Source organism: Antechinus flavipes, chromosome 1 (genome assembly GCF_016432865.1).
Source record: "Antechinus flavipes isolate AdamAnt ecotype Samford, QLD, Australia chromosome 1, AdamAnt_v2, whole genome shotgun sequence".
In the NCBI taxonomy this organism is placed as follows: Eukaryota; Metazoa; Chordata; class Mammalia; order Dasyuromorphia; family Dasyuridae; genus Antechinus; species Antechinus flavipes.
Genome location: NC_067398.1, coordinates 311391383 through 311417792, shown reverse-complemented (window position 1 = coordinate 311417792; position 26410 = coordinate 311391383). Strand labels below are relative to the sequence as shown.

Below are 26410 nucleotides of genomic sequence, written 5' to 3'. Positions count from 1 at the left end.
TTACAAGACTTGGCGATACATGACAGTGCTCTGAGTGCCCCACTATATCCGGTAGGGAGTGAGAAACTACACTTCCCAGCATGCTGTGTGTCTCTGGGTGACGTCATCCTTGTAGTGTTGGAAGACTGGATCTGGGTGGAGATTTGGAAAAGGCTACTCAAGCTGGAGGGATCCGACCCGGGTGATAGTGGAACCCCAAATTTGGCCAGTCCGTATAGAAGCGGAAGGTAGGAGATGCGGGGTGAGGTTGGAAACCTGGCAAAGGTTGGTGTGGTGGCCGAGGGGATGGAGAAGTGGCAATAACAGCCAGAGAGGGTAGGTCGGAGGGCGTGCTTGTAGTGGGTACATAGCTGTCAGCTCTGTTTTGGGGGCGGAGGCTGAGGTAAGGCTGGCTCTGGATTTCTGCTCCCAAAGTTCCTCCTCTGGGTCTGTAACATGGGTAGGGGGGACGGAGAAATAATAGATTGAGATCTTCCAGCGCAGGGACTGTTTTTTGCTTTTTTTTTATTTCTCCCTGCTTGGCACAGTCCCCGGCACATTTTAAGTACGTAATATAAATATTTACTGACTGGCACATCTGCTACCTCTCTTCTCCCTTTAACTTATTCACCTTTAGGAAGGGGGATTTTTTTCCCCTTCTAGATGTCCACCATGGAGGCCTTCCTGGACCCAGATGACAAAGACCTACTGGATTTCCTGAAGGAGGAAGGGGGAGATCTGTGGGGCATATCTGGGGAGGGGCAAGAGGTCCAGCAGGATGATGAGATGCTATCTCCTGAAGTAAGTAGAGGCTGAGCCAGGCCTAGTCTTGGTTGGGGTAGTGGTATGATGTAAATTGAGGGAGAATTGGGACTGATAAATGGGGTAAGAGGAGCAAGACTTGGTTCTGAATTAAGTGACTGGTATAGGTGCTGAATGAATGGGAGGCAGAAGATTTCCTGATGTCCCTGCTAAGCCCCCCCACCTCACCATCCCTCCCAAGTCCTTCTAGCTACAGCTTCATTCACATTGATCACACCTACTCCCTGAGCTGCAATGTACAGGCTTCTTCCCAAGATGTATGCATTGATCTAGGTAAGTTTGGCCAGGAGACACAGGGGTAAAGGCAGTAAGAGGATTAGGAGCCCAGGGTTCTTGATTCAGATTATCTTCTTCCTGCAGATAATAGGAGTCTTGAGGATGTGGCTGAAGAAACAAGGGTCTCTTTTGAGATGGAAGAAATTACCTTTAAGGTATCTGGAGGATGGGCAAACATTAATGGTTAAGGAGAGATGATCATTCTCATAACTGCAGGATACGTTATCACCTGCACATTTCTCTCTTCTCAAGCTACAACTATACTCTTTGTTCCTCCTGCTTCTCTCTCACATGTCCTTTTGCTGTTTTCTGTAGCACGAATTTCCTCAGTTGATATTGACAGATGAAGAGAAAAGGCTGCTAGCAAAAGAGGGATTGACCCTTCCTGAAACTCTCCCCCTTACTAAGGTGAGATTCCTTCATGGCCAAGGAGGCATGGTATGCTTGATGTCATTTGATGAAAGTGGACATAAGAGGCATGCCTTTCAAATTTATAGGTGACCAACCTGGAACAATGGCTAATATTTTATGTTACCAATCACATTTAAAAATACCTCAGTAAGTAGAAACAATGTTGCCCAAGTGCAAAAAAACAGTGATGTTTCTTAACAATCGGTGTGAAAAAGACTTGGTAGTTTTAGCCAATTGCAAATTTGACATCAGTACTGTGATGTAGTTTCCAAAAAAAAAGAAATCCTGAACAGCATTAATGTTGCCCAAAAGGGAATACAATGCCTGACATATAATAAACTTTATAAATGCTTGTTGATGAGCAGGCCTATTCTAGATTGCTCTCAAACCAAATCTGAAAGTAATAATCAGTATGAATGAAGGAGTAAGTGCTGAAGATAAAAATAGAAAACAGCCCCTGCTCTCAAGGACTTCACCTTTTTTAATGGAGGAGGACATCACATATGGAAGGATTTAGCTGCTAGTCAGATGAAAAAATCCCATGCTTAGTATGAATCATTATGGGTTCATTAAGAATGTCATGTCAGAGTAGACTCATTTCCTTTGATGGATAGATCAGAGTAATGATGTGGACACATTATACTTAGATTTTACTGAAGTATTTAATCTTTTAGACAAGATAGAGAGATAGGACTGGACATGATTGTACAGTAGATGAATTTGGAAAAGAACAATTAGTCAACAGAGAGAAATGTCTAGTGGGGTGCTAAGATGCTCTGTCATTTCCTCAGTTTTGTTCAGTATTTTGAAGGAGCAGAAGACATTGATAAAATTTTCAGCTGATTAAAGGAGTGATTATTATTAGCTAATATCAGTAATTGTTTCTAGATCAATAACTGAAATCATGTTAGAACAGTAGGCCTAATTTAAGATGAAATTTAATAGAAAAAAATTACACTTGGGTTAAAAAAAAAATCAACCTCATGTAGGATGGGAGAAACATAAAATAGTAATTTATGTGAAAAGGAACTGGGTGTTTTTAGCATCAAAAATACTAAGTCAGGAAAAAAAAGTGATCCAAGTTGCATTATTAGTCCCAATGTCTTCTTGTCCTTATCAGGGCACATTTGGAAGATATTAACTTAAGATGTAAGAGCCATAGTTTAGGAAGGACATTGAGAAACTGATGTGTAGATAGATGGATAACAGCTTTTTTTTACACATTTGGGTAATCATGAACTGGAAGGATTCCTTTGTTCTTGATCCCAGGAAACAGATTTAAACTAACAGATAACATTTATCACTAAGCAGATTTTGACAATGTAAGAGCTTTCTAATGGTATATTGTCCAAAAGTGGGACAGGATGCCTTGAGTCATCATGTCCCATCCCTGGAAATTTTCAAAGGTTGGATGATCCATTTGTTAGAAGTGTGGTAGAGAAAGTCTGTGCTTGACTAGAGGATATAAGCCCTTATTCTAGGTTTTATGGAATATTATGTTCAGTTCTGGACACCATTATTTTAAAAACACGAAATAAATACAAGCATGGTTTCCAGATTATGTCACATAAGAACAATTGAAGGGATGTTTAGTGTAGAAATGAGAAAGATTTGATCTCATATAGAACAATTATTCTTACTCTATGTTGCCCCAAAATTGGAACTGAAATCAATGGGTAGAAATTGAGAGGCACTTTTTTACATTGTTAGATTCTTGACTCAATGACAATTGAAAGACAGTCTTGAGGTAGGGTTTGGTTTTTAAACACCTAAGTGTTAAGAGCAGAAGCTTTAGAGATAATCTATTAGCAACATTTATAAGGGATTCCTACATTGGTTGGTCATATCTAAATTACTTTCCAAATCCAAAATTCTATTACTGATGGCTTCCTTTCTCCTTTGTCCATTTTCGGACTCAGGCAGAGGAGAAAATCTTGAAACGAGTTCGGAGGAAGATTCGGAACAAACAATCAGCTCAAGAAAGTAGAAGGAAGAAGAAAGTGTATGTGGGAGGGCTGGAAAATAGGTATGCCAGGGGTTGGGGAAAGGAGGGAAGAGACTACTGTAAGACATTGGATGGGTAGAGCGGCAGGATACAAATTGAGGGCATATCATGTTGAAAGGGGAGAAGACTGGGAATATGTGATTCCCATTATTGTTCTAGGATCATAACTTGCACAGCCCAGAATCTGGAATTACAGAAGAAAGTCCACCTCTTGGAAAAGCAGAATTTGTAAGTAACCACAGAACAATTGGTGCCTCTGTTGTCTTATCTTCTTGTACCACTATTTTCATATCATCTTCATATCCTTCACCCCAATTTCATTTTTCTTGGGTGGTGTGTGTGTGTGTGTGTGTAAATGTTTTCTGTGTTCTTTCTTCAGGTCCCTTTTGGATCAGCTAAAGAAGTTCCAGTCTTTGGTAGCTGAGATGACAACTAAACCCACTAGCAATAGCACTTGCATTGTGGTAAGGAATAAACTTACTTCCCCACCTTTCAATATCAGCCCTAAGAATGGGTGGAATGGGATAGGGGACAACATTAAGGATTTCTCATCTCCAAATCTTCCCTGAATCCCCAGGTCCTGCTCTTCTCCTTCTGCCTCCTCCTCTTCCCTGCCATGTATCCCTCTGAGATTCGGGGCCACCAGCCAGCAACTGTCAGTAAGTGGGGCCAAGAAAGGTTATGGGGGCTCTGGCTACGTAATCCAGGTGGTTTGAATTAAAGGTTTCTTGACTGTCCCTTGCACTCATTACTCTTTGTGGCTGTCTTCCCGCAGTGCTGTCCCGTCAGATCCGATCTCTTCGCAGTGATAATCTCTCCCTTTTCCTGGAATATCCTGGCTGGCCGACAGACGAGAAATCAGAGGTCACCTTCAATCCATCAGCAGATGCAACAACCTCTCTAGCCCCAGGAAATTCTTCCTCTGATTCTTTTGCTGGAACAAGTGATGAACAGATTTTGATGCCACCAGACCTAGACCACTCTACTCTTCTGCCTTCAGAGGCCACCAAGAAGCAGGGCTGGGCCCCTACTACACCCACTATCATTCTTCGAGGACGGCACTCCAATGAGATGTGATTATAGAGGCAGAAATTAAGATGCTGGGCAGACTGAGTTGCCGTAGGAAATGCCCAGAATACCAGGGAACACTGAACAGGCAAAAGTTGAATGGTTTAGTATATACATATGCTATCTCCTCATACCTTGTATTATTTCCTCATACTTTGTGAGCTCCACGTTGTAGATAGCAATAAAAATGATGTATCTGAGGCTGGCCCTCCCAGACCTGAGAATTCATATTATACTCTTAATGAGTTTTTTGGGTCTTTTATTTGTATAGCTATGCCCACTTCCCCATCCACTTTTGGGTGAGGAGTCTGGCTCAGGGCATAGGGGTAGGAAGGGGAGTAGCTGAACTTTTGTTAGCATTCCATGCAGCAAAGAATTGGGGAGTGGAGGAAGGGGAAATAAATAAGTGATTGTGGTGCTTGTCTTTCCCACCCCCAAGGCTCTGCTGGGGGAAGTGGGTGGTAAGTGATTGTCCTGATGGCTCAGGGTTGCAGATGGGGAGGGGGAAGGTGCACATTAATGTCTCCAGCTTCCTTCACTAAACTGTTTCCAGGAGTCCCTTCTGTCCCAGGTCTGCTCTGGCTTTCGACTTGGTATCAAGTCCATCAGCTGGTACAGATTTCTGTCCAGTTGTCACTCTCATGCTCTCTCTGCTTGTGTGTCCAGTCAGTCCCATGCCTTGCCCAGGGGCTCTGCCATGTTGCTGCAATGCCAGCTGCATTGCCCAGATGCTGAGTGGTCGCATGTATGCAAGGGAACGGAATACTCGGCGCTGGCAATATGCCTCAGGTGTTTGGAATGCCATACCCAGCCGTTCCCACACTGTGCGGTAGCAGCCCTCAGCTGTAAGGAAACCCTCCTGAACCAGGCCCTATTGGGAGAAATAAAGTATAAGTAAGAATTAAGAAAAGGAATGAAGCCCCTGCTTTTCTGAAGATAACCTGGGATAGAAGAAAATAGGGAAATTGATTACCTCTTGGATCATGGTAGCAGCCAGCCCGTAGACCACACCTACCCAGACCTCATCAGACTGGACACTGGATGTGTCAGGGACACCATCTGGATGCATGCCATTCACAGCTCCCATGGCTCCGCCTGCAAAGCCCTGGACATTCACTTCAAAGATTGTCTGGAGAGCTCGAATTACATGGGCAGAAGGGAATACCTGCCCAGAGAAAGATGGGGTTACTTTCTCCAACCAGCAAAGAAGGACATATGAATTCCTTCTTTCTCCCAGCACTCTGACCCATATCTCAGATTACTTTCATATCTTCCTCTTACCTCAGTATCCCCCTTTCCTAGTCCACATGCTCTCAGGAACCACTGACCAGCACATTGGTCCGACATGATAATGCGGGATTGTGGCTGGGAGCTGCTGTCGTAGTTATAGTAACGGCCTATTTGGGTAGGAAAGGAAGGCATGGTTAGGTTTCTGATTCACTGTTTCCTACACCCTTACCCTAATACACCCACATTCATTTCAGAATCAATCTTCCCCAGTACATGCTACCTCCTCCCCTGAAGCCTTCCTCACCATTCCAGAGAAGCCTCTCGTAAGCCTCCCGACCTCGGCTCAGGATGGATAAGAACTTCTCCTGGACATCTTGAGCTCCGCACACAGCAGCCATTTGGATCATCACCGCCACAGCTGCCAGCCATAGACCACCACAGTAGGCACTGGCCAGGAATATGGGGTCACGGGGATACCATCTCTACCCCATCATCATGTACTCGGGATATAGGGTCATGTATCAGAATGACACCCCTCTCTAATACTTCTGACAGGGAATGTAGGGCTGGAGGCCAGACTGATATCCCACCCACATTAGGGCAAATCTGCATTTCTAGGTGTACCTGGGTCCTGTGGTGATCCATCCATCGTATGTCTGGTCTGCATAGCCTCCATTCTCAATTAAGCCATCTTGGTCCTTGTCAAACTTCATCTCAGATTCCATTACAGCCTAAAGTGCAGTACTCCAGGGCATCAACATATAAAGATCTGGGTTCACAAAAGGCCCCGCATTTTCTCCTCCAACCCTCAATGATAAGATCCATAGATCTGCATTATGTGCCTGCACTTCTTTTAGTGCATGAGCCATACTCAACCCTATGATATATGGCACATGGGACCTTACCTGGCACACAGGCCACATGTCCCTCAGGAAGCTCTCATTGCCTGTCAGGTAAAAGTCCCGATAAATCTGTAGCACAAACTTCAGGTTCAGGTCCTTCCAATCAGCTGTGTCATGAATTAGGTAAGCATTGATACGAAGCCACGGCTCATCATCTGGTGTTAGGAATTGAGATACAGACAATTAATCAAGCAAACAGCATTTATGAAATGCCTGCTATGTACAGGACACTGGAGATTCAAAGACAAAAACGTAAGTATGCTCTTACAGGACTTTTATTCTACTTTAAGAGACAGGTGCATATATAAAAAATTAGAGAAATATAAGGTTATTTAGGGAAGGGAAACATGAGCAGTTTGGGGGCAGGGGGGAAGGTGGAATACAAAAAGGCTTCAGCAGAAGATGATACTTGAGCTGAATCTTGGAGTAAGAATGAGGAGTGAGGAATGCATTTTTACTCCTGATAGGGAGATGACAAATGCTTAGAGATGGGAGAGAGAACATTGTGTAGGAGGAACCATAACAAGCTTAGTTTGGCTAGAAGGTAGATAGTGACGTAATGAGGAAGATAGGTTTGGGCCAGGGGTTGAAGGCTTTAAAAATCAAACAAGAGTTTGTATTTGATCTTGAAATTAATAGGGAGCCAATGAAGTTTGCTGAAGAGGGGAATAATGAGGTCAGATCTGTGTTTGAGGAAAAATCACTTTGGCAGCTGAAAAGAGAATGGACCAAAGTGGGGAAAGACTTGAGGCAGGGAGATCTACTTGAAGATGATTGCAATAGTCCAGGTGAAAAGTACTAAGGGCCTGAAATAAGATGGTAGCTGTGTAAATATTAAGAAGAGGATGAATAAGAACGATGTGGAGGTAGCACTGGCAAAAGTTGGGGTGAGGGAGAATAATGAATAGAGGACAACACCAAAGTTGAGCATTTTGGAGGACTGGAAGAATGATGTCCTGGATAGAAATAAGGAAATTTGGAAATGAGGTGGATTTTAACTAAAAGATGCTAAATTCTCTTTTAGATATGCTAATTTTGAGCTGCCTATGGGAAAATCAGTTTGATGTGCCCAACAGGCAATTGATGATGTAGGATTGGAGTTCAGGAGACAGATGAAGGCTAGACGAATAGATGTGGGATTCTTTTGCATGGGGATTTTCATATTAGGGCTGGGGATCCAAATACCTGGGTCCCCCACATCATGGGGAATCACGTTCTTCTTCTTCACAGGAGCTATCACACCACTCATCAGATATTTTCGCCGTGTTAGGTCTTCACTCAGAGTTGCTACAGCTAAGGGGAAACTGACTTCAATGATAGTGAAAAATCTTAAGAGATATGTGAAGGGACATTACGGACATCTGAAGTGTGGGACCAGACCCTAAGATTAGTTAGAAGGGAATGAGGGGGTGAGTTTATCAAACAATAGTTTTAAGGGGGGGTGTCATTTTTTTAAGGGTGAGTCAAAAAAGGGAATCCCTCTTGTTTAAAGGGGAACTCTTACCCATGTCATACTGGAGGCTGAGCTCGAGTTTGGGCCACAACATGATGAGGGCAAAGGAGGCATAGAAGTGGACATCATATGTGTTGTACATGTGGTACTCCTGTCCTGGGAGGAAAAGTCTCTGAATGTCCCTGGGTGAGCACACTTCCAAATCCTCCCAATAGTGCTCTGAACCTTTAGCTTCTACCAAACACTGCTTCTTTATTCTATTTATCTTCCTCCCCAGCTCCCGGCCTCCCCCTAACCTTATGTATTCTCCCATACCCTCAAGGTAGGCGAAGCGTCCATATTCCTGGAGGGTAGGCCGAAGCTGGTTCAGCATTCCACTGAACTCCTCTGTGATTGTTTCTTCTGTAACCTCCAGCCACACAGTACCCCCATCAGCCAGGAAATATAATTCGTTGAAAAGTGCGGACTTATACCAGGCAGGAAGGGTCCTAGGGGGCAGAGGTATGGGACAATTATTTATCTAATTTCCACTGAATATATCAAAAGTTTTTTCTAAAAGTATATATATGTTTAGAATAGTGAAAAGTTTACCCTTAAAGGCTAGAGAAATGGGTATTATAGTCATACCTATGAGAAATGGTTAGAGTTGTCTAAATAAAGAGCTAGGATCCTAGAGATTAGCACAGAACAAGCATCCCGGTAGCCAAGTTTCAATGAAGACTAGACTTAATAATTAGCTAAATAACATGCTACAGCTGACCACTGAAGACAGAAGACTAGATGAGCATCAAGACATGATATATAGTTAACGTAGTTAATTGGTAGCCCAGATAATAGAAAGGAGAGATTTCTTGATGCTCAGATCTTTGCATCTCAGATTTTAGAAGTACCTTCATCCTCTAGAAGCTAGGCAATCAGGGAGAGCTTGTGCTCCTCCCCACCTCCTACTTGCTGTGATATGTAACTCTACAGCAACATAGCCTTGGAACTGGAAGAGAAGAAACCAAAGGGCTCAGGACAGGACAATAGGCAGCTAAGATCCAGGACGGGGCTTCTTAACCTTTTCAGTATTTTTTGGCAACTGTCTATGCCCTGAAATGAATATCCTGCAAAATGATTGGTTTGAGGGATCCCAGGCTGAGGGACAAGAAAACCAAAAGCTGTTTAGTCTGTGAGCAGAACCAAACCATCCAGAGGAAAGTGCAAGCTGAGTCTACTTAGGTGGGGAATAGATCTAGGGCTAGAAAGACTGGTCATCTCCCCTACCTGTCCTCCAGCACAGGGCTTTGCCATGCTATAATTCTCTCCTCCCAGGATCTGTACTGGGTGAGTGCATAATGACAGAGGGCTGGAGCTGCATTTCCTTCTAGGCCAAAGAACCGAGTGTATCTCCTGAAAAAAGCAATAAAAATTGATGATAAAGATTTTTCAGCCACATGGAGCAACTTGGTACAGTCTCCCTGCATTTTGTGCAAAGCTCCCAGTCCCATCATCACTGACACACTGCCCTCCCCTCCTTCACTTCCTGCATCCACCCACCTACCTACCCACCCATTTCCTTCCTTTACCTGTAATGAGCTTGGCCCTTCGCTCCAAACAGAACTTTAGGCATATCCCAGGACAATGCAAATTCCAGCTGGCATCTGCCTCTTCGAGGCAAATGGGCCCCTGCACATACAGCTCCTCCTATGCCCTGTCTCTTTTGGGTTGGGGGGCTGGGGCCTAGGGATGACATAAAAGTGATCAGCATAGGAAAACCTCTAGCCTCAGGGAACTGCTCTATCTAAAGGAACCTTTTAGTGGAGAAACTGAGGACACTGTAGGAGGACATGGAAATAAAGTAGGTTCTTGGGCCCTCTCCTACTAAACCCTCCCAGTCCCCATTAATATACTCCTCTCATCAAGATGGAAAGCAATGATTATTAAAATATTTACCAATCAGACTATCAAAGCTGGGGACAAGTTTAACCATTTTCTAATCCAGTTAGAACCCCTCATCCCTCTCACTCCCCCCTTTCCTCCATCTCACCAAGTGGGGAGTCCAATTGTCCGTCCAGGAGCAAGTCCTGCCACACCTTCTGTCCAGTGCCATCAGGGTCAAAGGCTGTGATATGAGTCACTGTGGTATTTACCTATCAGGATGGTGCTCTTAGTAAAGGTGGCTAACACCAAGTTTAACTGCCCCCTTGCAGATCAGACTACAGCTTCCTGCTACCCACTCCCAGCTCTGAGTCTTGCAAGTTGGAAGAGTGAGAATTTAGGGGTTATAGTGAAGATCTGTGGGACCATGATGAGGATAGTGTCCTGAGCTGTGCTAATGCAGCTGGTGGAATAGCCAGCACAAATGCACATGGCCCCCCTCCATCTGGCCAGGCCCAATTCTTGGAAGATGTTTCACATTCCATCCAACCATCCTTAGTCATCTCCTTGACAATTTGCTATCTCTTGCTCTGGGAAGAGGAATCAAATCAATATTACCATTGCTTCTGGAAGGATCATATCGAAAAGATTTCTCTGTGGTCCTACTTACCATCTCTGTAATTTCTCTGGCCACCACTCCCTTCTACGTACTAACTATCCCTATTAGAAGGTAAATCCCTTGAAAGCAACGACTGTCATGTTTTATTTTTTAACTCTAACATTTAGCACAGTGCTTCGCACATATATAACAAGTGCTTAATAAATACTTGTCACTTATCCATTTCTTCTAAATCTGCATCTCATCTACTTGATACTCACCGTGCGTCGGGCAGCCAAAGCCATGGTGTATGGGTTTGGAGGGTTTGGATGATGTAACAACACTCCCTGAACAGTTTCCCCATCACGCTCTAAGCAAAAAGGTTCATTCCATAGCCCTCCTGAATTATCATGTCCACCTCCTAGGCCATTCCTCATGGAGAACATGATAGATACTTCCAAATCTTCATCACCAGTGTTCTCCACATCCCACACAAATACCCCCACAGGTAGGCTGCTGTCCTGGGTGGGAGAATAGAGAAGACAATGAGAAAGTAGACTCAGGCTGTTCATTCCAACATCTATTCTCCCATCTTCTAAATCTTTTTCTTTCATCAAAGTCACTATCTTAGAGGAATAAAAGAGTGATTCATGTCTCGAGCTACACTGACAGGAAAAGGGAACATTTGTGGAAGTGGGTATTTATCACTGATCCAGGGTCAGGGAGAAGTCTTACCTGATAGTCATGAGGGAGGATGGGTGTGATCTGGAGGCAGGTCAGTGTGACTTGCTGCCCAGGTAGCTGGTAGACAGTCCAAGCTCTGGGGTAGAGAGCATGATAAAATGCGAAGAATCCACAAAGGCCCCAATTCCAACTCCGTAGGACACTGGGACGCTCTAGGGACAGTACTTGCTGGTACACAGTCTGTCCTTCCCGTCGCAGGCATACAGTGAACTAAATAAAAGGAAGATGGAGTTTAGTTAGCCCTTTAGTACCTCAAATTGCTTAAATCTAACTTACTTTAATGCTAAGGAAATACAAGCCCAAGGAGCTCAAGTGATTGCCTATGATTATATAACTATTAAATATTATGCTTAATTTTATGCACAAATTCTTTGACTTTGAACCAGCCCAAGTGAGTTTTCTACCAGACCAAGCCTTCGTCTTATTATTCTCTATATCCTATGTCTCTTGAAGGCTCTTTCACATATGTAAATTTTTTTTTTTTTATTCCCAATGCTACTAGGACAAAGCTATCATTACTGCTTTCTTGGAATTTTTCAAACAACCACCAGATGAATCTTCTTAAAAGTCCTGTTTTTGTCATTGACTTACTTAAGAGCCTTCAATGGCTTCCTAGTGAATGTGGTATCAAATCAGTACACCTTAATCTTGGCTTTCATAACCAAATATTAAGCTACTTTTCAAGCATTATATTCAATTCCTTCTTAACACAAACTATCTGCTATAGCCATGATAGTCTCCCTGCCCCTCAAGTGTACTAGATGCTCTTTCCTAATAATGTGCTTTTGCCCTAAACTGGAATGTTCTATCTTCCACTTATCCGAAGCCTGCTCTTTCAGAATAACTCAAGAATTGGAAGGGATTTAATCCAATCCATAAGAGGAATAATCTCTTTCTGGGCTTTAGATTGGGTTACATGTCCTTAGAAGACAAATCTGAGATTCTATGATTTTATGAGAAGTGGTCATGTAGTTTCTGTTGGAAGACCTAAGGCCATAGATTTAAAGAGATGTAAAGGACCTTAGAAATAATCTGGTCCAGCTCATTTTAGAGAAAGGTAAAGCTCAGAAGTGATGTCTCCTGCCTAAGTTCACAGCTAGGTTTTAAACTTAGATCTTTTGATTCCAAAATCAATGTTCTCTTCAGAGGTAGAAAACTGACTATCTCCAGAGGAAGCCCAATTTACTTTTTGGTCAGGTTTAACTGTTTGAAAGGTTTTCCTTAGATTTGAGCTGAAATCATTTTCTGTAACTTCTTTTCTCTTCATAATTCTACCCTGTGACCTGTGAGGTTACACAAAACAAGCCTTCAAGTTATCAAGTATGACATGGCATAATGTTACTAGATACTTCCCTTTTGGATCAAACTCTCCTAGGAGTGCTCAAGCTTCTCAACAAGACAGGGAGTTTGGATTTGGACTGGTTGAGTTTAAGATGTCTGTAGGACATTCAGTTCAAGATGTCCAATAGGCAACTGGAGGTTTAAAACTGTGTATTAGCAGAGAGTAGGGATGGATAAGTAGGTAAGAGAATCATCAGCACAGAGATGATGATCAAATATAAAGCAGCTGATGAGATCACCAAGTGAAATAATATAGAAGGAGAAAAGGACAGAGGCTTGGGGGACAACCACAGTTGGTGGGGATGATCTGGATGAAGACCCAGCAAAGGAGAATGAGAAAGAGCAATCTGATAGGCAATAGGAGAATCATGTTCTAAAAACCTAGCTAAAAGAGTGTAACTGACAGTGTCAAAGGATATAGGAATCAAGAAGGACAAGATTAAAAAAAAAAGCCATTAGACTTGGCAATTAAAAGACTGTTCATAACTTTGGAGAAAACAGTATCAGTTGAATTAAGTCTCAGAAACTACACTTCAGAGAGGTAAAGAAACAGAGGTATCTATTGTAGATGGTCTTTTCAAGGAGTTGAGCCACAAAGTTGCTAGAATGCTAGTAATAGGGATGAATGATTGAAGTAAGAGTTTTTTGGTGATGAAGGGAAGGATATGGTGCAGGGAACAGTCAATAGATAGGGATAGATTGAAGATGAATGAGAGAGTGAGGATGACAGAAGGGACAATCTGGGGGAGGATACAGAATGAAATGGGATCACCCATGTGCAGACAGAGGGGTTTGCCTTGGGAAAGAGAAGGGCCCACCTCTTAATGTGAATTGGGCAAAAGAAGACAGAGTAGTAAAAGGCATAAGAGTGATATGAGATAAGAAAGGGAAAAGAGGGAGTTTTTGGCAAATGGTCTCAATTTTTTCACTAAAATATGAGACAAAATGTGAGAGGGTTGAGGACAGGGAGTCAAAGAAGGCTTGAAGAAGGATGAAAAATATGGAAGTCTGCTGGGGTGAGTGGGACAGTGAGTTATTGAGGGAGGTATAAAATGAATGCCTTACAGCAGTAAGGACCCAATTGTGATTATACAATAAAAATTTAGAGTGGACCCTACTGCATGGCTTCATGATTTTCTCAGTTTTGATGACCTGAATGTACACAAGAAGGAAAATAGTAGATGATGTAAGTGATCAAAGAGACTGAGCCTTAGCAGAGCACTACTTACTGGTCATATAAAGGGGCAAGGAACTCAAGAAGAGAGAAAACTGTAAAGTTGAACTGGTTCATTAAGACAGGGAAGAGAGAGATATACAGCCTGGTACAGTGGAGATGGCCTGGGAAAGAAATGAGGGAGTCAAAGGATTAGAAGTCATAAGGAAGATGAAGGATTTGGAGGTGAAAGACAGAGGGAGGAGTGGAGTGATAAAACAGACTGGAATCAGATGAGGCCATTTCATTGTACATGAATATGTCAAGGGTGCATTTGCAGCTGAAGGAAAAATCAAGGGCATGATAATTTTTGTGTGTGGCTGAACTGAAGTGGGAGGGAGGAACAGGTAATGTAAAATAAGCAAATTGAAGAATTGTGAAGATAGCATATGAGAAGAAGTACCAATATGCATGTTGAGGTCCCCTAGTACAGAGACAGGAGTTGAGGGAGAGATAAAAACAGTAAGCCACTGAAGAAAAAAGGAGAGGAGGGTGTCCTGTATCATTAGCAACAGCTTCCAGAATTTTGAATGGGTGGCAGATATAGACTAAGTAAACCTTAAAGAAAGAGAAATTACAAGTAACAGTGGAGAGAGAGAACCTGGAAGTGGCACTGGGGAGCCAGGAGTATTTTGGTGCTTCCATCTTGACCAGTGAATTGGGGTAATGAATTAAAGTACAATCAGTGCTAGAAAGGGAGGCCAAGGAGGCTGTATCATCAGGAGGAAAGCAGGTTTCAGTGTGACTCAACCAGAAGATGGAAGGAGTAAGAAAAGATCTAAGATGAAATCAAGTTTGTTGCCTATGGAGCAGGCATTCCAGAGGACACAGTGAAAGAGGTGGATAGCTTTGAATAGTATAGGGAGGGGAGAGATTTGAGAGGGAAAAAATGGGAATATAGGGATTGGCAGTGGATGACCAGGGAAGAAATCTGAATGATGATAGCTTGAAGGTCAGAATCACTAGGAAAGAATATTAATCATTGAAAGAGCTTAGATAAATTTTCATTGTTCATAGGATTATAGGCATTTCAGGGAAGGAGACAAGTACCGGACAAGAAGAATGTTATTCTCCTCCTCCCAAATTAGGAGATCCAGCTGGAAAATGGATAGAATTACCCTTTTCCTCTTTCCTGGAAGGGAGGAGCCTGGTACTCAATGGAATGATGTTTCTCTACTTTCAGGACGCAGGAGACCGACTTCATGGACTATTATCTCCTTTTCTAGAGGGTTGTTGGAAACTAGGTAGAAAACCTGGGATGAGGAAATGCTTTTCTTCTCATACCATCTCCTTCAAATTCATATAGGCTTGCTTGTTTTCTCAGTGGTGGGGTGTATACTTTCCTGAGTAGGAAAGAGCTTGCTTCAAAGGTCCCCTGCAACTTTCATTTAGCTTCAGATAGTCTATTGACTTTATTTTCACTCTTCTTCCTCTATCCCTCTGCTGAAATGTTATATAACCAGTGATTCCCAGGGAGAAAGTGTAGTACAGGAAGAAGAACATAGGATTTCAATTCAGAGAACCTGGGTTTGAGTTTGGGCTCTGCCATTTACCAGTTGGGTTTTTGTGACCCAGTTACTCAATAGGAACCCCTGCTTCCATATCTGTAAAACAGGGAACCTATGACTACATTACTTACCTCTCAAAGTTATTGTAAGGATCAATGAGATAATTTATACAAAGAACATTGTACAACTGGAAAAATTACTTTTTATTCTCTTGCTCTCCACAAGGTCTTCCTGTTGTTCCTTAAGCTCATGTTGGTTTTTCTGTTTCATTATAAGGCATGTTACTTTCTACCACTTATTTCTGGCAGTTAAGTTATAGTTTCAAAATGAAGAAAGGGAAGGGAATTAACATTTATTAAGTACCTTCTAAGTGCCATGCAGTGTTTTAAACACTTTAAAGATACTATCTCATTTGATTGTCACAACCAATCTGAGAAGCAGATGTTATTATTATCTTCATTTTTACAATTGAAGAAACTGAGATGGACAAAGATTAAGTGACCTGCCCAGAGTTATGAAGCATTTGTATCTGATGTTAAGATTTGAACTCAGATTTTCCTGATGTCAATCCCATTGCTATGCTATCTGACTGCCTCAAAAACTGTTTTCCATCTGTATTTAAGTTATGTCTCTCCCCAAAGACCATAAGCTCTTTGATAGCAAAGGTTACAAAGAAATTAACCTTCTTCGGTGTAAGTTACTTCTCTTATTATTGTATGTGTTAAGCAATTTTAATGTTGTAAAACTATTGTGATAGGAATCTGCAAAGTCACCACCCTGAGAGAACCTGAGTAATGTCATTAAAGAGAACCTGTGGAAGATAGAGATGAAAACCTGACAGTAAATAGTCTTCTTTAATCTTCAAATGAGCTGGGAAATTAATGTATCCCTCAGACCAGAAACATGAAAAAGTCAATAGGAAAGTTAAATACTGAAAAGGATAGAGATAGGGAGTTTCATGTGATATACAGAGGTTCCAAAGCAAGATGGTCCCTGTTATTCAACTAATATAGTACTAGAAAGTATAAAACTTAGAACAATAGATTAAGAACTTGAGCTTAACTACAGGGTAGAATCAACCTACTACAGAACTGGTTAAATATGCTTCAGGTCAGAGATAAACAGGTTAGGGGTAAAGGTTTAGAGGGCTAGAAATCAGCGACTAGCAAAAAGGACAAAAGAGGCAAGATTAGAGGAGAATGGCCTGAAATTCAAAGGGGAAACTTGGGGCCAAATAAAGAAGTACTTTGGTTATCTAAGGGCCAGGACAGCAAGCCAATTCCAGGACAAACGAAATAAGGTAGGGATTCATACCTGAAAATAATAATGAAAGCAGGTTCTAGGAAGAACTGAAATCCCAAGACTTGACAGTGGTAACTGAATCTAGCTCAGGCTAAAAGCTCGAGTATCTATGTCTAGCATCCATTCTCTGGCATCTACTCTAAAAAGCTGATGTAAGAAAAAGGGGCAGAGTTTATCCTGTAAAATCTGTGCCATTCAAGCCAATCTTGAGCTAGACATTAAATGTGGAATCAGAAATCTGAACTCTATGAGCTTGTTTGCTTTTTCTTTTATTTTCCTTTGTTTTCATCCTTTATTTTTATTTTCCTTGAGTTTCCTAGTTATAGTTCTTAAAAATCCTAACTTTGTACAGCACCAAAGAAAAAAGGATTTGTTCAGGTTAGGAAAATGTTGTTATTGTTATAATAGTACCAGAAGTAAGGTGGCCAAAATTTCAGAACAACAATAGTTTGACAGACCTTGAGAAAAGTCTTTTTTAGAGTTCAAGTAGGTTCTTACTGTCTAAACCCTAGAGGCTCCTTTTCTAAACTTCCAAATATACTTCAATCAATACTTCAAAGATTTCTCATTTCAAACTCCTTCTGTTAACAAGGATCACAACCAAAATACAAGGATAAAAACAAGGATAGATGAGAATGCTGATCTTTTCCTATTTGGACTGTTTCTCCTCAGGGACTAAGTCATAGTTCCTTGTTTGCTCTTTCTAGTCTGGGGCTCACAAGGAGTCACGGGTAGGCACTTGCTGAATTAAATTATTTTTTTTCTTATCCTTTATCCTCCCCACTTGCCTTACCTGGTCAGCCATTACTGTTCGGTGCTGGTATATCCCAGGGTTGAGCTGCCAGCGACAGAACTGGCCCCTCCAGCCACGAGTGATGGTACCACCTCCAATACCACCCAGTGGACAACCTAGAGATAGAGCAAAGGGTCAGAGACCAATGCTAGAAAGACAGAAGGGGGTGGAGAGGGGGCAGGAAAAATAATGATAGTAAGGTGACAAGCTATAGATGAGAGAATATAGTCACATCTTTTTTGTTGGATTATAGGGAAGGAGTTTTTTGGTTTGTTTTTTAGAAGATGAGGAAGTGACCTCTTTTCTTCTTTCCAATTTCCTTCTTGAGGAGATTGAGACTTTTTCTTTGAAAGTAAAATGTATGAGGTCTTTGCCTTTTCTCCCTTGAGAAGTGCTCACCATAGATTTGTCTCAGGGGAAGGCAGTTTAACATGTCTATGAATGGAGTCTTCTTCTCCACCTGTGTCTTCTGGTACCACCATTTAAGATACCTAAGGGCAGAAATGACACTGATAGGTAAGAGAGGTAGAAGAAGCTCCAGTTCAAGTTCCTATCTCCAAATGTCTTTTATATGTCCCAGTAGCACCTCAAACTTAACAAGGTCCAAACCAAACTCATCCCCTTCCCTTCTAAGTCAATTTCCCAACCTTTTTTAAATTTCTATTTAACAACAAATGGATTCTTTCAGTCAACCAAATTAGCTCTAGGGATATCTTTGATCAAAGGGATCTGAAGAGGGGAACCTCTTCTCTACTCTTTAAAAGATTTATTTTGTAAGTGATCGTCACATTTTCCCCATGACATGTCCTTCATGTCATCCCTTTCTTTTCTTTTCTTTTTATCACTGTATTTTATTTTTCCCCCAGATACATGACAAGAAAAATTTGAGGGTTTTTATAAGATTTTATGCTCCCTTTCCTCTTTCAAAGAAGAAAGGCAGTTTGATCTATTTTATGCATGTTCTATCATGTAAAACATATTTCCATAATAGTTATAGTTGTGAAAGAAGAAATGTATCACAAGGGAGAAAAAACCATGAAAAAGAATAAGGGGGAAAAACCTGTTTCAATCTGCATGCAGAGTGCATCAGTTCTTTATCTGGTTATGGATAGCATTTTACTTTATGAGTCTTTTGTACTTGTCTTGGATCACTGTATTGCTGAGAAAAGCTGAGTCAATCAATTCATCATTACACAATGATGCTGATACTTCGTACAAAGTTTTCCTGGTTCTGCTCATTTTACTTTGCATTGGTTTGTCTTTCCAGGTTTTTGTGAATCTGGCCGTTCATCATTTCTTATTGAACAACAGTATTGCCTTACGTTCATATATCACAGTTTACTCAGTCATTCCCCAATTGATGGGTATTCCTTCAATTTCCAGTATTTTGTCATCATGAAAGGTCTGCTAGAAGTGGTTTTGTACATGTAGGACCTCTTCCCTTTTTAAAGATATTTTTGGGATACAGATCTATCTAGAGGTAGGATCTAAGGGTCAAAGATTATGCATGGTTTGGTTGTCCTTTGGGGATAGTTCTCCATTGCTCTCCAGAATGGCAGGATCAGTTCACAACTACACCAACAGTGCATCAGTGTCTCAATTTTCCCACAACCTCCCAAACATTTATCACTTTTCTTTTTTGTCATAGGCCAATCTGATAGATGTGAGCTGGTGTCTTAAGAGTTATTTTAACATCCCTTTCTTTGCAATGCCACCAATTCAATCCAGTTTTTCATCATTTATAAATTTAGAGCTCACAAAGATCTCAGAAGTTATTCCAGTCTAATCTTCTCATTTTATAAATGAAGAAAATGAGGCCCATATAGAGTAAGTGATTTGCCTAAAATCACACAATAAGTGCAAAGACAAAATTTGAATTCAGTTCCTCTTATTCCAAATCTAATATTCTTTCCATATTACTACACTATAGCAAATCTGTCTCTTTTATGACAACCTATATACTGCTTCAGGATTAATCTTAACACATCAGTTTCTTCATCTCACTTCTTGAACAAAAACACCTTCAATGGCTACCCAGAACTTATAGCAGGCCAAAATATAAACTCTTGAGCTTGATACTCAAGGTTTTCTACAATTTGGTCCCTTTCTATCTTTCTAGGGTTCTCTCTTGTGTCTTAGTTATTTGAGACAGCTAAGGAACTGAGAGGCTATATGAAGGTGGCATTTATAGAAATAAGGAAGTCAAGAGAAAACCTGGTTTATTAGGCAAGGTAATTATGGAAATAATGACTATGTGACTCACACCTCAAATTCAACAACAAAGTTGCTTTTGGATTCAAAAGCCCTAGGTTACAGTCTTGACTATGGAACTTCTCATCTGTGAAACTGTGAGTAAATATACTGAGTTTCAGTTTTCTCATCTGTAAAATGCAGTAATGATAGCTACCCTATAGAGTAATTAGTGTTATATAAACACTTCACTCCAATCAGCCTGGGGTTCTCATTGCCTATATATAATGCTCATATCCACATCCATATTTTCTCTTATGATGCTCTTTCTGAAATGGTTTATCACTCTTTTCCACTTAATTCAAATCCTGTATTTCAAAGCTGACAAATTAAGTTTACTTTTTATCATGTGAGCATCCAATAGAAACAAATATTGAGTAAATGTATACAGTATAGAGAAGATGCTAGGAGAACTTTAGATTATATAGTTTCTCCAAGTAATAAAATAAAGTCTAATACTGAGAAACAGATATGTATATATCTGTATCTATATCTGATGTATATAGACTCTTTTCTCCCAAAGAAAGGAATTACAAAATGAAATGTTTCTGTGAAGTCTAAGGGAAAAATCATCATCTTTTAGATCAGAAAAGGTTTCTTAAAAGACTGGCATCTGAGTTGATCTTTAAAGGATAAGTAGGAATGATATGACAAAATCTATACATATGAAAGTTTATTACGACAATGCTATGAAGAATATATTGGAGAGAGCAGGAAATGTAGGGGAGTAGATCTATTAGGAGGTTACTTCAATAATCCAGGCTCTTTTGAGGATCTGTACTAGAGTGGTAGCTATAGGGACAGAGAGGATAAGGCAAATGTAAGAGATGCTGAGGAAGTTGTATCATGAGGACTGATAGGACATGAGGGCCGAGAGCAAGGAAGAATCAAAGAAACCCTCAAGGTTATGAACAGGGAATATCATAGATGAATGGCGATACCATAAATTGAACTAGTGAAAAAGGAAGAATAGCTTTAAAGAAGATAATGAATTTGATTTCTGAATGTAGGTTTTGTAAGAGTTAGTAAAGATCTTAAAGAATATCTAACACAACTTCCTTGTTGCACAAGTAAAGAAAATGAGGCGTTGGTGGGTAAAGTGACATGTTCAAAGTAACATAGTGAGCCAGTGGCAGTATTAGGGTTTGAGAAGGCTTCTGATTCCAAATCCAAGAATCTTTTCAATATGCAAACTGATTCTTGAGAGGTTTCTGAGACATCCAGGGGAAGATGTCTTGTGGAGAGATGGAGATGCAGGTTTGGAGTTCAAAAGGAAGGTCAAGAAGGGAGGTACCGATGTAGGAGTCATCTGCATAAAGGCAGTGAGTGAAGCTCAGGCAAGGAATGGAACTGCCACGATGGAAGTGTAGAATTAGGCTGGGAGCTCCTTGAAATTGCTTTCTGGTCTTCACATCCCCAGTACTTAGCCATTTAACATAGTGCCTGGCACATGGTAGATTTATAAAATACTTACCGAGTGAAAGGGAATCAAGGTCAAATTTCTTGGGAAGCATCAAAAGATTGGGAATTAGTGGAGAAGAGAACCAAGAGAGTGTGGTCTCTTCAAAGTTGGAGGATAAAGGAAAAGCTAGTAGGAAAAGATGGTCAATGTCAAAAATTATAGAGAAGTCAAGAAAAATGAAGACCAAAAAATTTGGTTGGATTTGGTGATTAGGGGATCCTTAATGATCTTTGAGACAGACATTTTCAGAAGAGTGATAGTAGGTGGAAACCTGGTTACAAAGGACTGAGAAATCTTGGGGAAAGAAAAAAAAATAGAGGCATTTGACATAAAACAACTTTTGCCAGTAAGTTTAGTAGTGAATGGAAAGAGAGTAATGGATATCTGGTTTTTCAAATAAGACAGTAAGCTCTTTGGGAAAGGAATTATGCTTTAAATCTTTCTGTTTCCCCAAAGTCAAGAAAAACCTTGCAAGTGTTAGGTACACAATATTTGTGATTAAAGGATTAAGTCAAATCTCATCTAGTTCATTAAGTCTTTCCCAATCTAGCCTATCACTATTTCTGTGTCTTTCAAAATTTTTAATACCATTAATTTTAGTACCTGCTACTGTATGGAAACAATATGAACAATAATGATATGTTTCATTGTCTTATACCAACTAAATTTAAATTCTTGAGAGGACAAAGTAATCTTAGATTACGTTGGTATTCCTTAAAAGGTCTTTCACAGGGCATAACACAAGTACTAAATAAGAAGAGGCTGAAAAAAATTAACAAATGAATGATGGCATGAGAAATGGAAGAGATGCTGGGGCAAACATGAAATGAAAGAAGTGGAACTCCAAGGAAAGATGAGAAAGAGAAAAATAGAACTAAACTAGAAAGACATACACAAGAAATTTGGGTATGGAGTTTGGCAAGGAGCTGGGAGAAGATGTGATGAAAGATGAGGCAAGAGAATGTGGTTTAAAGGTAAGATAAAAAACAAGTTTCAACCCAGCTGTGGCAGTGCTGATAGCAAATGTATGTTATACAACCTCAATTGCTACCTCACTGATGCCAAGTAAATTTTTTATACTTCCATTTTTAATTCACTCTCCCACTCTCCATAGCAGTACTTCTAAACCTTTTCATCTCTCTTCAAATTTCCCATGGCTCAGCATCCTCCCCATTTTTTCAGCCGAGAACCTTGGTTGTCTTATATTTTACTGAAAAAATTAAGTTCATTTGTTGGAAATTCCCTGTTCTCTCCTTCTCATCTTAGGTACCTTTGGCTACTATCTCTATCTTTACCTATTTCACATGAAGAGATGACCCCTCTCCTTTGAAAGGCAAACTCCTCTATTTGCTCAACTCACCCCATTCCATTCTGTCTCCTCCAGCAGAGAGCCCCTCTTTTGTTCCCACTTTCTCACTTAATCTTCAATCTCTCATCTACTGACTGCTTCCCTACTGCCTACAAATATGTCCATGTCTCCCTCTCACTGTGAAAAACCTCTTCCTTGAACCATTCATCCCTGCTGCTAACTATTATTCTATATTTCTTCTAACATTTACAGCTCAATTCCGTGAGATCATCTACAATAATTGTCTCCCCTTCTTTTCCCCTCTTCTTAACTCTCTAATCTGGCTCCTGATCTCATCATCCAACTGAAACTGTCCTCTCCAAAGTTACCAGTGATTTCCTAATTGCCAATCCAGTGGCCTTTTCTCAATCATCCCTCTTGATCTCTCTGCAGCATTGGGCACTGTCCATCACCCTGTGCTCTATTTCACTGCATTATTATTTCTTGTTTCTTCTCCTACCTATCTGACTGTTCTTTCTCAGTGTCCTTTGCTGGCTCTTCATCCAGGTCATGATTAACCCCATCACTATCTCCACTGGCTCTTTTCTATGCTCTCTTTTCTTTCTCCTCTATATAATTTCATTTGGCATTCTCATCATGTAGATTCGTCTCTGTTTATCTCCAGCCTAAAATCTCCAACTGCTTTTTAGACATCTTAAACTGGATGTTCTATAGATAATTCTTATGCCTCCCTGTCTGTTCTCCTTTACCCAACCTGTGACCAAGGCCTGTTGGTTTCATTTCTGGTAACATTTGGTTGGTTTCATGCTGGTAACATTTCTGTAATATGTCTTCTCTTCACCTCTGATATTTTCATTATTCTGGTGCAGGCCCTCATCTCCATATGTAGACTAATATAATAGTCTTCTGATTGGTTGCCCTGCCACAAATGTCTTCCGACTCCACTGACTGCTCAGTTATTAAAATGAGTTACCTAAAGTGCAGGTTTGACCATGTCATTCCCCGCCCCTGTCAATGCAATCAAGGGACTATCACTGCAGGGATTAAATATTAAATCCTCTGTTTAGTATTCAAAGCCTTTTATAACGTAGCTCTCCCTACATTTTTATTCTTTTTTTAACTTCCTCTTTTTCCAATTATTCTTTGGTTCTATGACTTTGGCCTCCTTGCTATTCTTCCGGGAATTTTCACTGGCTCTCCCCATTGCCTAGAATGCTTTTGTTCTCATATCTGTCTCCTGCTTTCTTTCAAGTCTCAGATGTAATTCCATATTCTACTGGAAACCTTTTCCAATCCCTCTTAATTTTAATGCCTTTTGTCTGTTATTTCCTATTTATCCCTACACATAGCTTGTACAGACAAGCATTGGGTTTTTTGCATGTTGTCTCCCTCACCAGATTGTAAACTCCTGGAGAACAAGGAGTTCTGTCTTTTTTTGTATCCCTGGTCTTTAGTACAGTTGACTGCCTTACTGACAGTGACCCAGTAAGAACACTCTTCCTCTTTCCTCACACCCCCTCCTCTCTGATAACTTCCTTTCTTGGTCCTTTTCTCTCCTTTCATTTTAAGAGCAGTCTCGTCATTCCCTGGCTTGTTTGGCCTTCTTTGTGATTTCAATCATGCCACAGTAGTGTCATCCTTTGGGCTTCCTTCTTTGCCCCACCCTACATTTTTCTTCCTGAGGTACCCCAACTGCTAATCTCATTCCAGTTCCCTGTGTCACAGCTTGCACCCCACCCTGGCATGGGGAAACTGAGGCCCAGGTCTAGATCCAGGATGATTCAGCCTGTGCTCAAGCTCCCTTGAATTCAAAGATTCAGGATGACTAAGCCATGCACATGTTATCATCCCTCCTACATTTCCCCAAGACCTCCAAAATGGACTCTCAGGCTCAAACCATTCAGGGGAAAAACCAGATTAGGTTGGTGCCCACAGAAAGTATGGAGTTGCCATCTCTAACGTGCAGCTGCAGTTAACCAGAGGGAACTCTGTCATCTTTTCTACTTATACAAGGTGATGTAACTATTCCTTACTCAATAACTGAGGGGGGAATGGCAGAGGACTTGAACCCCTGCACGGATTTCAGGGCCTTCTGGGTAGTAGTAACCTTTGCTTGCAGTTTCTTCATATCACTCTTTTACAAACCTTAGATATATTCAGTTCTGTATTTCTTTTCCTATTCTCCAGTTTTGTGTTTCCTAACCTGACTTGGGGTCATGCTCCTCTGCCCATCCCCATGTCCTCTCACTTTACTCACCTTACACTGTAAAACAGCATTTCTTTTGGCTTTCAATATGGGGATGGGGGATTGAGGAGGGTAGGAGAAAGGCATAAGGAGAGAACCTGAAATGAACCTCGGACAGACTCTAGTATAAATGGAAAGCTACAGTTATGTATCTGGGGAATCTGTGTTATCTGTCTTTTTTCTTTTGAGGGTGTCTCAAAATTATTATTATTGATAAAAGCAATCATATCACACATTATCCACTGAAGCAGCTAGACTAACACTTCTAAGTTTCCTTCCAGCTTTAAATCAATGATTCTTTTAGCATTCAATGCAGATTGCCTCCCATCCTGACTATTCCCCCCAAATCCAGAAGGTGTCAGGGTGAGCTTTTATGGAAGGCTCGGATGCCAGGATAGGAGGAAATTTGCAAGATGTTTACAATTTGGTGGGAATCTAACTCTTGGTCGCTGCCTCACAACAGTCATGGAGTTGGTCCTATTTTTCCTTCCCTTGCCCTGGGTGACTAGCCATCTCTGGAAACATAACAGTAACCTAGAGTGAAAGCACAAGAGTTCAGGGAAAAGGCGGGAGGAGGTCAGGATTTAGTAATCTTGGTTTTGAGCAATGCAGGAGCCCTGGGTTCCCTAAAGGTTAAGTGGTCAAGACATGACACGCTACTCAATGCAGACACCATTTTTTCTATTTCCGCCTAGCTCAAATGATAGGATAATGGGAAGGAGAATCATGTCTGGAACCAGAGGGACTCCCAACGTTAGCTAAGATTTTATGGAGTTAAAAGCCAAGGAAACACTCACCTGAAACCCATGCCCAAGTGCTTCAGCGTGTTGCTCAGGGAGACATTGTTGGCATTGAAAGGCTTCCTCTTCTCAGGAAATTCGTGAGCCAAGCAGATGCGCCAGCCAAACGGAGGCACCTGGTGGCCCACGGCTGTGCCCTCGTAGGCAGCCATCAGCTGCCCAGGGTCTTCTGGGATTCCATTGTTTGGATCATTCTCTTCCCTGGTGTCCTCCGGGTTCTCACAGTCTGCAGGGTTTCCAGACCCCATGTCACCTGTGCTTCCATAGCTTGGGTTCTTCATGTTTTGGGAGTCACACTTTTCCGTCCCAGGGGCCCCCGGGTCATGCTTTGAGTCCCTGATTCCTCTAACTTCGGGGGTTCCGGCCCCCAAGTCCTCCTCCATGGTCTTTGGTCCCGAAGTCTCGAGCTCTGAGTCCAACGTTAGCCAAGTTCTGACTCCGGCACCGTCTTGTCAAGATGCTGGGCTCAGAGGTGACCCGGACCTTGTCTCCTGCTTCGCTGCTCTGGGGCTCCCTCAGGCTTCTGGGCAAAGATGGGCTGAGCCAGGGCCACAGAGGCGAGGGACGGAATCACTTCCTTGAATCCTGGGTGGGGACAATCGGACCTAGACCTACAGGTCATTGGTCCGGGGATGAAATCAACAGGACAATGGCAGGCGAGGAGTGGGGAGCCCCTTTATCGGGCCTCTAAGGTCCCTCCCCGCCCTGCGGGAGGACCGGACAGAGGCGCCAGGTCCCAGCCCCTAGGCCGCCTCCTTCCGGTCCCGGGGGACTACCAGTCCCGGATCCATTGCCCCCCCCCACCCCCCCTCCCACCGACTCTTTAGGCCGGAAGAGAC

The 26410-nt window shown here is 41.6% G+C and overlaps 2 protein-coding genes across 5 annotated transcripts; one reads left to right on the top strand and one right to left on the bottom strand.

Annotated features, from left to right (window-relative positions):
- The first annotated feature begins 126 nt into the window (after positions 1–126).
- On the top strand, positions 127–5073 carry CREB3 (cAMP responsive element binding protein 3). 2 transcript variants are annotated; one of them, XM_051965084.1, is made up of 10 exons: positions 127–227; positions 617–780; positions 909–1074; positions 1162–1232; positions 1393–1485; positions 3408–3514; positions 3653–3721; positions 3873–3957; positions 4071–4152; positions 4269–5073. In XM_051965084.1, the coding sequence occupies exons 2-10, from the start codon at positions 643–645 to the stop codon at positions 4568–4570; spliced, it is 1113 nt and encodes a 370-aa protein (XP_051821044.1). In that variant the 5' UTR covers positions 127–227; positions 617–642; the 3' UTR covers positions 4571–5073. The 2 variants fall into 2 exon arrangements, with proteins under 2 accessions (XP_051821044.1, XP_051821055.1); XM_051965095.1 differs by having other exon boundaries at positions 136–227; positions 643–780.
- GBA2 (glucosylceramidase beta 2) lies at positions 4804–26361 on the bottom strand. Of its 3 annotated transcripts, none has more exons than XM_051965027.1 (17): positions 25569–26361; positions 17905–17996; positions 17506–17621; positions 11340–11558; positions 10886–11125; positions 10176–10278; positions 9715–9868; positions 9413–9538; positions 8462–8634; positions 8198–8302; positions 7879–8001; positions 6697–6848; positions 6416–6522; positions 6096–6238; positions 5843–5958; positions 5535–5726; positions 4804–5432 (listed from the first exon to the last, which is right to left on the bottom strand). In XM_051965027.1, exons 1-17 carry the CDS (start codon positions 25952–25954, stop codon positions 5100–5102), a joined length of 2880 nt encoding a protein of 959 aa, XP_051820987.1. In that variant the 5' UTR covers positions 25955–26361; the 3' UTR covers positions 4804–5099. The 3 variants fall into 3 exon arrangements, with proteins under 3 accessions (XP_051820987.1, XP_051820996.1, XP_051821003.1); XM_051965036.1 differs by having other exon boundaries at positions 7879–7986; positions 25569–26360; XM_051965043.1 differs by lacking the exon at positions 17905–17996 and having other exon boundaries at positions 25569–25654.
- Between the last annotated feature and the right edge of the window lie 49 nt (positions 26362–26410).

Excerpts from the sequence above, each read along its gene's own strand:
- CREB3 (XM_051965084.1), top strand. The coding sequence starts at position 643 with ATGTCCACCATGGAGGCCTTCCTGGACCCAGATGACAAAGACCTACTG. Across the intron at positions 781-908 it reads ATGAGATGCTATCTCCTGAA|GTGCTGAATGAATGGGAGGC; the intron begins GTAAGTAGAGGC and ends TGACTGGTATAG. Across the intron at positions 1,075-1,161 it reads AGATGTATGCATTGATCTAG|ATAATAGGAGTCTTGAGGAT; the intron begins GTAAGTTTGGCC and ends TTCTTCCTGCAG.
- GBA2 (XM_051965027.1), bottom strand. The coding sequence starts at position 25,954 with ATGGAGGAGGACTTGGGGGCCGGAACCCCCGAAGTTAGAGGAATCAGG. Across the intron at positions 11,126-11,339 it reads TCCTCCCTCATGACTATCAG|GACAGCAGCCTACCTGTGGG; the intron begins GTAAGACTTCTC and ends TCTCCCACCCAG. Across the intron at positions 5,727-5,842 it reads TAGGAAAGGGGGATACTGAG|GTATTCCCTTCTGCCCATGT; the intron begins GTAAGAGGAAGA and ends TTCTCTGGGCAG.